This window comes from Colius striatus, chromosome 1 (genome assembly GCF_028858725.1).
Source record: "Colius striatus isolate bColStr4 chromosome 1, bColStr4.1.hap1, whole genome shotgun sequence".
Lineage (NCBI taxonomy): Eukaryota > Metazoa > Chordata > Aves > Coliiformes > Coliidae > Colius > Colius striatus.
In genome coordinates, this window is record NC_084759.1 from 65,523,317 (window position 1) to 65,537,399 (window position 14,083).

Here is a 14,083-nt window from a genome sequence, read left to right on the forward strand (position 1 = left end):
TCCAGTGCTGCTTCTTGCAGTCTGACTCCGTGTTTCTGAAGAGTCCCAGGTACCCTGACCTTAGGAGTGGAATGATTAGGTGCAGCTCAGTCCTGCTTTAGCCTAGGTCTGTACTGGAATTTTTAAAAAGCCAAGTTTTGCCACTTAATTATCTCTATATGAACTCTGTCAGTAAGGACTACTCATAAGTCTTTAAAAGTGTCCTTAACAGAAAGGAATTATAAGCAATTTTAGCCCAAAGCTTCGTTGTAACTGCCTGTTTTGCTGATGGCAGAGTTTTCATTACTGTGAACTCCTTTTTCATTTTTCCATTAATGAACTCCTTGAAGACACTTTGAAAAAGGAACCTGATTTTCTTAAATTAATAAATGTAAGGAATTTTATAACTGAAAATTTTATTATAATTTTATACTTCGGTAAGAAACAAAATCTATTTCCAGACCATAGTTTTGAATTTGCTTTGCAAATTTGCATGCAAAGGTATGCTATTGATTTTAAATTATTATTCCTTAATTTTTTTTCCAGCACCTTCTTTTATTTAGCATATTTGCCTAGTGTTGTCTTTTTGTTCTCTTTTTCACATTGCTTTTTGTATTAATACACTTAACAACAATTAGTGGGTATACTAGAGTGAACGCATTACAGAAGACGACAAGGAACTTTCTCTTTTGTTCTTTTCCCTTTCCCACTCCAACCCCCAAATTGGTTGATAACTCTAGCTGTGACCCCTGTGATTACTGAGCTTCTGTTGTTTTAGTACAATGAGACAACTGACCTGCACCAAAGAGTATTTATCTCAAGATCATTAACTTCTCTACTAATTAGTGGAGAAACCTGTAACTGTATAGTAAAAGGGCTTGACTAAAAATGTTCCACAGAAAACATTGCACAGCTTTAACTCTGCTGTTGGCTTCAGATTAGATTGGTACCTGTCTCAGGTATTTAGAAACATCCATAGGATTCTAAGTGCGTATTACACACTATATGCCAGCTTTCCAGATACAATCAAACAAGGAAGATATCTAGAACTGCACAAGTTTAATTAAGGTTGATTAACACAAATGAAAAAAAACAAAACCAAACCCAAACCCACAGCAGTAATTTTTGTCTGATGTATTAAAGAAAAAAGAAAAAGAAAAAGTGATGCTTTTGGGATCTTTTCAGCAGATATTCTGGTAAGGATGGGCTCAGATGCACCAGTACTGATGGTCCAGCCAGATTGTCCAGCCCAGGGAGAGGGACTGTTGACTCCTCCCTCCCAGCATGGACATGTGAGAAGGACTGGCTGGTCCATGCCCCAGGATGTGTGTTTCTCCCCAGTGGGTGCCGTTGTGGGGCACTGGGACTACTCCCTCTCTAGGTGCTGGGGGGAATGCAGCCAGAGGAGGGCATCTCTGTCTATTGAGACAGTCCCTCATTTCAGAGGTGATGAACAAAAAGATGGACACTTCAAAAGCATTCTGCTCCTACAAGTTTCATGACAATGCATAGCTGGGTAAAGAGAAGAGACCCTATTTATTAGCTCAGTTTCCTTTAAACTTTTCATCTCTGCCTATTTTTCAACCTTCTGGCCAATGCTAGAGACATGCAGCAGAATTTTGAGAGGCTCAAAAATACCAGGTTGCTGTAATTTCATTAATGCTTTAGCTGAACAAAGGAGAGGGGTATCTACTTGTCCCTTCCTCCTGTGGGAAAGCTTGGTTCCTCGCACCAGCCGTGAAAGGTGCAGCCCCTGGGAAACCAGGTTTCATTAGTTTTGCAGATCACCAAACAACTTGTTCTTTCTTTCTGTCTTCTGAATAACACCTGTGCAATCCCAAACGGATTATTAGTGCTAATTATTATTCAGTCATCAACATCCGCTGTGTTGTAGGGGATTTTAATTTATTACAATGAGGAAGGCAAACAAACAAATATTCTAATAGGGAGCACTTGGTTTAAAGTAAACCATTTGCATTCAGGCAACATCTAGTACCGTGCTGCCTGTTCATTTAGACGAGCAAGGCAGAAGCTAAAACTGCATTTCAGTAGAGACAAAAGCATCGTGGCCTTTGCTCGAAATAAAACTAATCGAAGTTCAGGCAGATGGTGCCTGAGGCAGCAGCTAGCTGCTCACTGCAGATGTGGTTGTGGATGCTTCCCTCCTTCCCTCCTGCTGCTACCCTGTAGCCAAATGTTAGCTGCAAAGATGCCCATCAGAGTGCAGGGGCCTGTGTGGGCAGGCTCGGCATGCTGCCTTTCAGCTCCTGTCGTCGGCCGTCATCAGCTGAAGATGAGGGGCAGAAAGGCAGTGGGGAACTCTTAGAATCATAGAATTGTTTTGGTTGGAAAAGACCTTTTAGATCATCTAGCTCGACCACTAACTTCACACTGCCAAGCCCACCATTAAACCACGTCCCTCAGCACCTCATCTACGGGACTTTTAAATATCTCCAGGGATGGTGACTCCACCACTTTCCTGGGCAACCCATGCCAATGTCTAACAACCTTCTCAGTGAAAAAGTTCTTAACTTCCAGTCTAAACCTCCCCTGGAGCAACTTAAGCCAATTTTCTCTTGGCCTGTCATTCATTACTTGAGAGACCAACACTCACCTCACTACAACTGCTTTTCAGGTAACTGTAGAGAGTGATCAAGTCTCCCATCAGCCTCCTCTTCTCCAGGTTAAACAACCCCAGCTCCCTCAGTTGCTCCTCATAAGACTTTTTCTCTAGACCCTTCCCCAGTGCCCATCTCTGCACACACTCCAGCATCTCAGTGTTCTTCTTATAGTGAGGGGCCCAAAACTGAACACAGTACTTGAGCTGCCACCTCACCAGTGCCAAGTACCTTGTGTAGCAACTCCTTGTGAACTGGCAGCAGGGTGCCTGGCCATGCTATTTTTAAAAAACAATGAGCTTGTTTTGCTGTTGAACTGCTATGAATCCGTCAACTAGGAAACCAAGGAAATGTCTGTGGTGGGAAGCATGTGTACCTGGGTTTCATCTCTCACTCGCTTAGTGCTGCAGGCACCTTCTCTTTTAAATAATGGATTATCTTGCTGTAGGCTGACATGCTTATTTTAAGGTGAGATGTAAGTAATCAAAGGAGGCAATTAATAGTTTATGATAATCACACAAGTCTCTGGAGGAGTTCTACCTTTTGTATCGCTATGGGATGTAAGCCTCAGCAACCTGAACTGTGTCATTCTGGTCCCATTTCCCTGTTCCACATCAAGGGAAGCTCCATCTTGAACTTCACCAGGAACATTGCCGTGACTTTGCTATGTAGACAGACTTGAGTCAGCTGTGTAGATAGACTTGAATTAGCTCTGTGCCTTTCACCAAGATTTTTCCAGCCAAGACCATGACAGACTTTAACCAGCAGCCATGTGACTGGATGGCATTCCAATTTGGCAGAAAAGAAATGGAGCTGTCATGCCAATAGGACCATTTTAATGGGAAAGGGTGAGGCAGTGAGGCTCTTGGTGAATGACTGGAAAGCAAGCATCTCTTTTGAAAGAGCCTTGATGGAGAAGAAAGAGATGATGAAAAAGTCAGGCAAAACATGTGTGGTTCTATGATAAATAAGCTAATTGATGTTTGGAAGTGCATTAATGAAAAATGGAGAGAAATGTCTGTAAAAGAGAACGAGTGCTCAGAGCAGATAATTGATATACTGTTTCTTCACTGTGTGCTGGTGTGGAGTCATGAAAAGAATATTAAGCATAGAAGATAAATGAGAATTTGTTAATTTAAAACAGAGATCCTTAGGACTTTCCATGTTTTATGTGCTACAGGAAGAAACTTTGGGATCTCGTGAGGGAGTACGGGATACCAATAGTAGAAGCAGCCTAGGTCCAGGACTATACTGTCATTTCCCAAATCAGTGTATGATGATGGGGTGTGTCATCATATCATGACCACAGCACAGAAACAAGGGTGGGACCATGGTACTCAAGTTTGTTCCTTCAAAATCTGCTGCATGTGAAACATTTAGGTGTCTTTTTGGGCCCTCACTCACTTTTGAGATATGGATTAATAGGTTTCACTGGAGAAAGTTTTCTCTAGCCATCTCCTCACCATTACTAGCACACTCACAAAACAGGTTTTGTTGAACTTGTGTTCCCCTTACTGCCAGCTAGTTCCGTATCGGCACAGACAAACAGGTGTTTTTAGGTCTGGGTCTTTGTTAGTTTTTCAGTTTGCTTTTAATTCTCATTGTGACCTTGATTTTCATGGGATCTGATTGTGTAGAAGCAAAGCTGAAAATTCTTTTTCCATCTGTTTTTTTTGGCCATCTGTGAAATAAATTTGTGTGTGCACCTGAACCTACATATACCTAGGCTTCTGCTCTGAATGCCTGTATGCATTTTCATGTTTAAACACACAAATGTACAATTCAGATTACTTTCCCACAATGTTTTAAGTGTTTGAGAGCTGGTAGATTCTGAGGTAAAAGCTACTAAGGAGATAAACTAAAGGCCTCAAAAGACCTAGACCCTATTAATTTATTTACTAGATGAAAGGAAAAAATACCTGAAGATACGCAAGTGACCTATTCCACTTCCAAATCCCCAACTAACCTGTGCCAGAGGTGCAGTCTGATTTTGCAGAGCTGCTTGAGGCAGCAACTGCTGTGGGAGAAGCTCACATGGAGGCTGAGAAGGCAAAGAAACCTAGGTTAAAAAACAAAACAAAACGAAACTTTATTTATAAGTTTGGCCCCTTTCAGTTCCAGGTTTCTTCTAATGCTGTGGCTTTCGTGTAAGACATTTGTATTTGCTAAACTGTGTAAGTGGCACATGCTTTACATCATCTGCCTGTTTTGACGACTATTTTATAGTTACCTGAAGAGTAGTAGGTTGACTGAGTCTGTGCACAGATAAATCCTGCTGCGCACTCGGTGTTCTTGGCAAGGGAGTGTTAGACTCTGCAATCAGCTTTGTTGGTGTAGCTGCAAAAAAAGTACCAGTGAGTTCTCACAAGCTGGAAACCATCCCTGTTTGAAGCTGGAATTGCAACGAGACCTAGCTAGAAACAATTATAGCCTGGCCAAATTCCAGCAAGAGTCAAGGCTTGTTTGTGTTGACTTCAATGGCAGTAAAATAAAACTGATAAGGAGGGCCCAGGCAAAGATAAAAGTAAATGAGACAGATTATGATTCTGTGCTCCAATGAGTGGAGCAAAAGGACCCAAGAGCTGTTCTAAAACAGCTGGAACTCCCTTTGTATGGGCCAAATAGCTATAAATTTAGGTTAGCTTGTTGGCTTTTCTTCCAGACCAGAGAGCAGAATGAATATATAAGGTGTGTATAAGGTCTTGGCTGGATCATCCTAAATCTTGGCCAGAAGAGAATCATCTACAGGCTGTTATTACTTGTGTAAGTCTAGAGGGGCTTCATATTGCTTGAACTGATGCCCTTAAATCTGAAAAGTCCTCTTTTTCGTAACATCAAAAGAACAGGTCACAGGATCACAGAATCACAGCATGGAAGGGACCTCTAGAGATCATCCAGTCCAACTCACTGCTAAAGCAGGTTCACCTCCATCAGGTCACCCAGGAACATGTCCAGGTGCGTTTGAAAACCTGCAGACAAGGAGATTTCCTACTCTCCCTGGGCAGTCTGTGCCAGGGCTCCCTCACCCTCACCACAAAGAAGCTTCTCCCCAGGTTCAAGTGGAACTTCCTGTGTTCAGCTTGTGCCCATTGCCCCTTGTCCTGTCACTGGGCCCTATAGAAAAAAGTGCCACCCCATCCTCTCTACACTCACCCTTTGGATATTTATAAGTGTTGGTAAGATCTCCCCTCAGTCTTCTCTTTGCTATGCCAAACAATCACAGGTCTTGCAGCCTTTCTTCATAACAGAGATGTTCCAGTCCCCTCATCATCTTTGTAATCTTTTGCTGGACTCTCTCCAGAAGTTTTCTGTCTCTCTTGAACTGGAGAGCCAAGAACTGAACACAGTACCCCAGGTGTGGCCTTAACAGGGCAGAGGTCTCATGGCTAGTCCCATTACCCATTTTCCAGTGTATGAGCGGTTGCACTAGAACTTCCCCTCTTGAACTTTCCCAGTACAGATGATGCACTTTATGGTCAGTGACAAACATATCGATGGTACCTCACAAGCATTAAATTAGCAACCGTGATATATAGACACACATTCTGTAACTTAGCTAAATCAAAAGTATTTAATAATTCAGGAGTGCCACTCACATGCTGGGTCCGACTTGGGTGTATGGGAAGATTTTGGTGAGCTCCTGGATGATACTGAGGGTGTCCGACTAGCACTGAGGATTGAGGCACCAATATCAAGTGCGTTAAAGTGCTGTTCAGGATCCAAGCTGGCACCACTGTCCTAAACCAACCAAACAAAAACCAGGAATAGTTGTTGCATCTGTCAGGGCAAAACCATTTTGAAATGCATCTAGTAATGGCTACAAACCCAGTTCTTTGTCTGGCCTAAAATGACTTGACCAGGTAGGCCAACAGAAGACTTGGGCACAGGTGTCAATATCCCTTATGACTAGCATTTACCTAAAGCATTTAGAAAGAGCTATCACTGAGTTGGAAATAAATAGCAAGCTACTGCCATATTCATTTTGTTCCTTCAGATGTCTTTCTGAAGCTTTCCTCTGCATTCAGTTGTATGTGACAGCAACTGCAACCTCTGTGAGACACTCAGCTATGCAGAAAGGAGAAGCTTTTCTTTCTTCTCTGGGCAGATCATCAATATGTAGCCAAGAAGGCTGGTTGTCAAGACATGTCCAAATGCATTTTTTCAACTGTAGTACCTTGCCAAGGTAAGGTGGAGATATCTCACATTGCCTTTGCCCATGTTCCACTTCATTTGTGGCTGTTACTTGTTTATCCTTTCATGAGCTTATCCAATTTACTTTAAAATTATTTAAGTGAGCCTTTCCTCATTCTGAAGTTAAGAGAATCCACCCAGAAATACCATGCTGAAGTCTTCAGTGATGTTAACGTAGGAACAAGTTGTGATTGCTACATATTTTCATGAAAAAAACTGCTTTTCTCTGTACCTTTAGTGCTGAAGACACAACCTCTGAGGACACTTCTTCCAAGCCCATCTCCTGTCTCCTCTCCACCCGAACATCTGCATAACTGAATGTAAAATATAATTGTATGCATCGACATTTCATAAAATGTGCTTTTAGCAAAGAGAGGATCAAATTATTGGACTATTTTACAGGTTAAATGAATAGCTGAAAAATCACTTGAGTCACATACTACCGACTAACATTTGAGTGACTAAATTTTCAGTTTGTTCTCAGTTCATGTCCTCTTGAAGTCACGAGGTGTATTAAAGATATATTTATAAAAATCAGGTTCACAGCCTACAACCACTTTGTTGGAAAACCTCCATGCATCTCTTTAAAAAACAATGTATGGATTAGAGCTTAACTAATTACTAGAATGATTAAAGCATCTCTCTAGTGGTTATATATGCACAAAATGGAAAATGCAACAACTAATCTGCTCTTAAAGTTCTGATTGACAAATCAAGCTTAGGATAAATTGAAGTTTAGTCTGATCATTTTTTCTATCATGAACATATATCCTTCACACAATCCAATCTTCTTATTTCCAGTCTTCTTCTCTGCATAAATGACATCATTTTTCTAAGAGAAATTTTTGGCAGTCATGAGGATGCCCTTATCTTATTGTCCTTTACATCCCCGCTGGTTGATAGGATTTTCCATACCTTACCACCATGTGTGTGCACACAATGAACTCTGGCTTGGAGTTCCACTGATGGTAGGTGATATAGTAATGGGTCTGGAGCCAGATCCACTGCTGTCCTTTGGTCAGAAATCGATAGCAGCACGACTTCCCCTTGCCAAACTGCATCACTGTCATCAGAAAACACACAGCTTGTAGCACAATTTATGATGAGAAAATGACATGACATGTGAAAAGTGTGACAAAAGTGTCTATGGGCGCTATTGATTCTCAAGAGAGACAGGAGTCTAAGCACCTTTTGAGTCAGTGTCAGGCTTATGATAGAGCAAATATCATAAAGATCAGTAGGTATCTTTTTCTGACACTCTGAAGGGGACATTCCTACACAGTACAATTAACCTTAACTTTGGACACTAATGCATTAATGTCTGCTACAACTGAAACATAGATCTTACCCTGGTTTATGTGCTAATCTCATACTGCTTAATTAGGCATCTGGGATTCATTTCTAGCAGTGATCATCTTAAGTTCTATAGCAGAGAAGTACAGGATAAAAATGCTTGAAAAGGTGAGGATTGTGTGCAGATGGATTCAGAATGAAGTGAGTGTAGGAGATAGTATTGTGCAAAGACAAATGTCATTTGAAACAGAAAGAAAAACGACCAGATTGACAAGAACTCAAAGGGCGGTAAACTGAGGTACATTAAAGGTTTTAAAGATTCACTGACAAAATTAATCTCTTATTTTCCCCTCCATGATTTCAAGGTGTTCCCAACGTGCACATATTTAGCTTCTCTATATTTTAATGTCAACATATAAAAACTAAAGTTGATGGGATATTTTCAGGCCACCCAGAGGTGGTATGCTGAGGTCTTCCAGGCAGTTCTGTAAGTAAATATTTGAGAAAAAACTGTCTCATTTACTTTACTTAGTGAAAGAGGTTTTCTTTTAAATATTAGTAGACCTATATTCAAATAATCACAGGTAATCCCAAATACATCATGAACAACATTAGAGTAAATAATCCATGAGAATTTTACAATTTTACAAATAGGATCTCCTCTGAGATTGCTTGAACAATTCCTTCATGTTCTTTGCCAACTGAGGAAAGGTCTAATCTGGCATATTTTATCCATTCAATGAGCCAGCCCAGATGCTGATCGGCTGCAGTGCCCTCACTCTGCTGTAACCTCACTGAGACATACAGACATGGGGCAAGGGACAAACTTCACCTGCCAAATTTAACACTATTTTAACTGAGACTGCATTTCACTGAAAAGAGGTATAACAGTGACTCCCCAGGCACCTAGGCCATGCATTACTTACAGTGTTCATGGCACCGTGCTAGCAGCTCTAGATCATCTATGTGGTAATAGTCATAGCCAGAAGTACCCAGCACTTCAAAAGGCAAGTATCCAATAATGGGCGGTGCTCTGCAGTTGGGCACAATAGAAATGAAGTCATAAACCACAAATCAACAGCTCTTGCCCGTTGACACAGGTATGCAAAAAGCCCAGATCTGCTCTCCATAATCAGTGTACAACTGTCCACCCCAGGGAACCAGATCCTGACTTTCCTTCATCTGATTCCCCTCCCCGCCCCCGCCCCGGATGTCTGTCTGGGCATGGCAGTGCCATGAGTGGGAGGCAATTATCTGTGCTACTTCCATCTTGGTGCCTGCAGAGCTTGTCTGTGGCATCCTGAGGCAGTTGCTTTGTACCTTTGCCAGCATGGTTGCCTCAGGCCAGCACAGACTTTCTCTCAGTAACTTGGTGGGAATTGCATGCACACAATCAATGGCTGGATTTGTAAAGAATAATTTCCACAGCTGTGTAATAATGAGATCATTTTGCCATGTGACAGTCTTTGGTCCACCAATATTTTTAAAAGCAATAAGAACAAGCTATTCACAAACTGGCCCTGAGAAATAGGGTAGTTTTTTTTTAAAGACTTATGAAAATAAATGCAGGGTAAAATAGTAAATATAACCTTTTGTAAGAATTTCAGTGGTTGCCCTCCCATTCATGTGATTTCAATATGAAATGTACACTAACCCGAGAGAATTGCACTAATGAAAACAGCAGTAGACAAGCACCAAACACAAGCAGGAGTGCTTCTCGTCACAAACCTGTGATCCAGAAATAAAAATTTCCACTCTAGACTGTGTCTTGATGTGAATTCCTCTAGAGGTTCTTCCACGATGCACATCTCCTGCATGGTGAAGAAAAGTGACACACTGAGAGGTGCAGTTTCATCCCTCTGCTTCATTTACCTCAAATTTTCTGACAGTTCCAGATAACAATCTACTGTATTTATCAATAGCAATATTTCTGAAGGAATTGGGAAGAAGGACTTGTGATGCACATGGACTTAAGGGCTGAGACTGTTCCTCAGGGTGCCAACATTTTCACCCCTTCAAAGCAGTGCTCAAAGTGTGATGGCTATGGCTCTCCTGGGCCTGAGGAGCAACACCCCTTCCCAACATTCAGCCTGTGTTTGGTCCCGCCTGGGTTTGACATAACTTTCCTTGCTCTCTTTGTATTACTGAAGATACCCACCACCTTTGCCTGGCCCTTTTGGATGGCTGACCTCCAAGCCCTCCGTGAGAAAGGGGGATACTCTCTTTAATAGCTGCAGAGGAGTAAATGGCTTTTCCAGCAGACAGCTTGCATGGGACCTGTCAGATGGATGAAAGGCAGTGGTTTTGTCTCACACTTAACCCTTGCAGTGAATAAGCCAGCCCTTAAGACTCACAGTAGCCCTTGGTGCTCAATGAGAATAATAAGTGAACTGCAGGAGACAGGGCACAGAGCTATCTGTGAGGCAGGACATCCTTGCCCCAGAGGAATGAGGATCCAGAGGCAGTCAGTGGTGATTTGTTCCTGGGTGGAGGTGTGAAGGGGAGCAAGGATAACACTGTGGTGCACGCCTGTGCATGAGCTGAGCCTGGCTGTGTGCCTCACAGCTGGCTCCTAGCCCTCTTGCAGCCCCTCTCTGCTGACCTCTCCTCTCCCGTTGGTGGCTGTCAGAGACAACTCCAGCTCCATAAACTGTCTAGGGTCAGCCTGGAGATCTGTGGCCTGGGACTTAACAGCATCAGTGCTCAGGATCTGGTGGCATCTGGGGTTATTGTGTCCCCCATGTCAGGAGGATCTCCATCATCACTGATACAGACATTCTGCCGACTGGCCCTAATGCTGCTGTCTCCCTGCTCCCTGGTGCCATACTCCCTTGTGCCATGAGCTCAGTGACCTCCTCCAATCATCTCCAATGCCATTTCTCTCTCTGCTGTCCCTCTTGGGGACAGAAGTCTTTCAGACTACCAGTGTTTCAAAACCTCTTGGGACCAGAGGACAAGCTGAGGTGCACTGCCATCAAGTATTTCTTTGATTTATATATCAACACTCACAATGTTGATTAAAGTTGCTGGCAGAAGCATCTATATCTTAAATTCCTCCCCCCACCCCTCTCTGGTTTACGTCAAAATCCATGCTGATGACCATAAAATTCAAGGTGCAACATGCAAACATTGCTGTGTGCAAAAATCCTGCTAATTCTGCCTTCCTTAGCCAGTCAGACAAATATTTTTGCCTTCGTTTTAGAGAAGGAAGTCAAGAGCAGGGTTGAGTGAGTCATCCAGGTGAATTAAAGAGATCAGTGTTTAGGATTTCACGGCAGCTTACACCTTTTCTGGATTGTTCAGCAGATGCTTCCTCCCTAGCCCTGGGCAGCTCATTGCCACATGCAACCCTTTTTTTTTCCCCCCTGTATATTTTGAGATGTTAGCTATCCAAAGCCAAAGGAATTTGGTTTTAAGGTTCCTGGAGAACCTTAACTCCAGCTCCTACTGCTCTTATGATTACTGTGGTTAAGATTTATGGGAAGTGCCCTCACTTACCCAGAAGGGACTCACCTGCCCAGGCTGTGAATCAGTCAAGAGTGCCCTGCAAGCCCCAGAGCAGCAATGGAGCCAGGCCAAGTTAGCAGTGATTTCAGATTTCAACTCTGAGGATGGAACACCTGATGCAGTACCTCATACGTGTTAAATTAGTGAACCTCAGTGCCAGGCACGGAGTTGGGTGGTCTATCCTAATTTCCACAAGCAGCTATCTTACTACCAGAATCTGGGAGGAGGAAGCTAGCAGCAGTCTCCCCAAGAAATGAGGGGCACAAATGACGGCATTGGTGAGCATCTGTACATCTTGGGTACAGACAGCAGCAATGAAGAACCCAATTTGAAAGTGGCTTTGCAATTACTAATGCCAAGGAGGGTTTCCATTTCCTGTGCAAGGAGGGCAGAAGTGACACTGCTTCTGTAGATTGTGGCTCATGCTGATAATCCTCTTCACTGGATTTTTATGCATGAAATGTGATATCTGTAATCCATTCAATTAGCAAAACTGAGAACTTTGTGTTGTTACCTTGTCGGGAAGCGTTTTGAGAAGTTCTGAAATGAATGGGACATGAGGTATGCTCCTACCTTTAAAAACTGAGGCGTTGCCAAACGAACAGTCGCAACGAAGCAGATCTGCTTTCCTGGGGATGTTCTGTAAGCCCTTGGGACAGCCTCGTCAAAGCCGTTGCAAGTGGAGTTAGGCACTAGGTAGGGAAAAAAACGAGACTCGCAGTCATGCCTCATACAACATTTGCTCTTCCTGAATATTTTGCACACTTGAAGAGCGCTGATGCTAATTTTATTCAGAGAAGTGCTCTAAAAGCTTTTAAAGCTGATATGCATATATTTAAATCCAAGTCAGTCATGTTAGGCAGAAAGACATCAGAGCTTAACTTCAAGTATGAATCTTGTAGGTTAATCCTGATAAAAATAAGGCCAAAACTTATTACAGAGCATAAACCAGCTTTCTTCCAAGAAACCCCGTGCATCCAATTGCTCTTTTTCACCACTCACAGGAGAAGAATATATGCTGCAGTATGCCTAGCACTCTGACTTACATGAAGCAGTGAAAAAAAGTGTTGGCAAGGGAGGTAGCTGAAGAGTTCGTCAAGTCATAAGTGGCAAAACACTGGGGCCTGCAGCCAGCGGGGCTTCATCAAGCTAGCAAGAGGCCGCTTGTGATTCTCAGCTGCTGAAATGCATCTTTCCCTTCTGCATCTAAGGAGAACCAACCCCCTGAGCTTGCTCAAGATCCCCTTGTTTTAAAGAAGAGCAAAGAGGATCCTATGTAGGGCAGTGGCTTCCAGAGCTGGGCATTTCTGGTGAGCCTGGAGATGGCCCGCTGTCTCCTGAAACACTGAGCAGAAGGAAAAACTGGACACAATGTGGCTGCAGATTTTGTGTATGTTTTTTCATCTCCGTCTTTTGTGATTGCATGGCTCTGGCGTTGCTTTGAGAGCCCACTAGCACCTCCTGCCACAGAGATGCATTGCCAAAAGCACTTGTTGCCTTAAGCTAGTCCACAGCCCCATGTTAAAATGACAAAATGCACATTCTTCATCCAAAGTCGAGCTGTTTAGAGATGGTAATCCTGCTGCCACAGCGATGGAAGAAAACTGTGTGCTAAGCTGCAGTGGGAACTGAGCTGGATCCATGGGCTCTTGCCCTGCCCAGCTGACTGTCTCCTATGAGGGCACGGAAGGTCCTGCGTAGCAGCCAGAGTTTGCCAATGTGAGCTACTCTAATGCTCATGGGGATTTATGTTCATATAAAACTATTATTATTGTTGTTATTATTAGTCTCCTATGTTCAACTTTATGAAGTTTCTTACAGTTTGTCTCTTCTGCACAGAACAAAGCAAGGATAAGCATGTCCATTCCTGTGAAAACAAGAGTTTGGTATCTATCCGGGGAGGAGATACCTAGTATTTTTTATTCTGGGGGCTTCTGCACTGGGCTTTAGCTCACTAGCATAAGCTCTAGAGATGGAAAAAGTCTCAACATGTGCTTTTGGAAGCTAATTCAACCTATCAAAAGCCTTAAAATAACAATATATAGCTGACAACAATGGTGACATGGTATGACATGGAAAAATAAGTACTCTGAGGAGAATTCACACCTATGATTAACTAGTTTAGACCACTGTGTGCGCGACATGTGTTGTGCAAAAAAAAGGGGAAGAAAGATTCCTCTTCTGAGAAGGCAGCACAGATGTGAACGTCCATAGAGATTACAGCCCTCTCTTGTAGTTGAGACTGGAGGGCATGACTGACTGGATATTGAGATAAAAATCATGGGCAAAATTTTCCTCCTTTCACCAGCAAAGCACACTTGCTCTGGGGACTTTTTAGGAATATGTATTCCCTTTCTGCTCCTGGGGTTATGTGCATATATAAGGGCTTCTGTGGGATTATTAATGTAAGAGATGGAAAAAAAGAGTTAGGGGCTACAGGAAACAGGAGAAGCATTGTTGGTTCATCTCTGATATGATTATTTGGTGAATCGGTC

The 14,083-nt window shown here is 42.8% G+C and overlaps 1 protein-coding gene across 1 annotated transcript in view; it reads right to left on the reverse strand.

The window, feature by feature from the left end:
* The window catches only part of NPAS2 (neuronal PAS domain protein 2), a 57,042-nt gene that overhangs the window by 14,925 nt on the left and 28,034 nt on the right, over positions 1–14,083 (reverse strand). Inside the window, exons 7-14 of the mRNA XM_061988492.1 lie at positions 12,162–12,280; positions 9,810–9,892; positions 9,008–9,114; positions 7,704–7,851; positions 7,021–7,102; positions 6,194–6,335; positions 4,828–4,934; positions 4,564–4,656 (exon numbers count right to left, since the gene is read on the reverse strand). Of these exons, the coding sequence (XP_061844476.1) occupies positions 4,564–4,656; positions 4,828–4,934; positions 6,194–6,335; positions 7,021–7,102; positions 7,704–7,851; positions 9,008–9,114; positions 9,810–9,892; positions 12,162–12,280 (881 nt within the window). The remainder of the gene's footprint in view (positions 1–4,563; positions 4,657–4,827; positions 4,935–6,193; positions 6,336–7,020; positions 7,103–7,703; positions 7,852–9,007; positions 9,115–9,809; positions 9,893–12,161; positions 12,281–14,083) is intronic.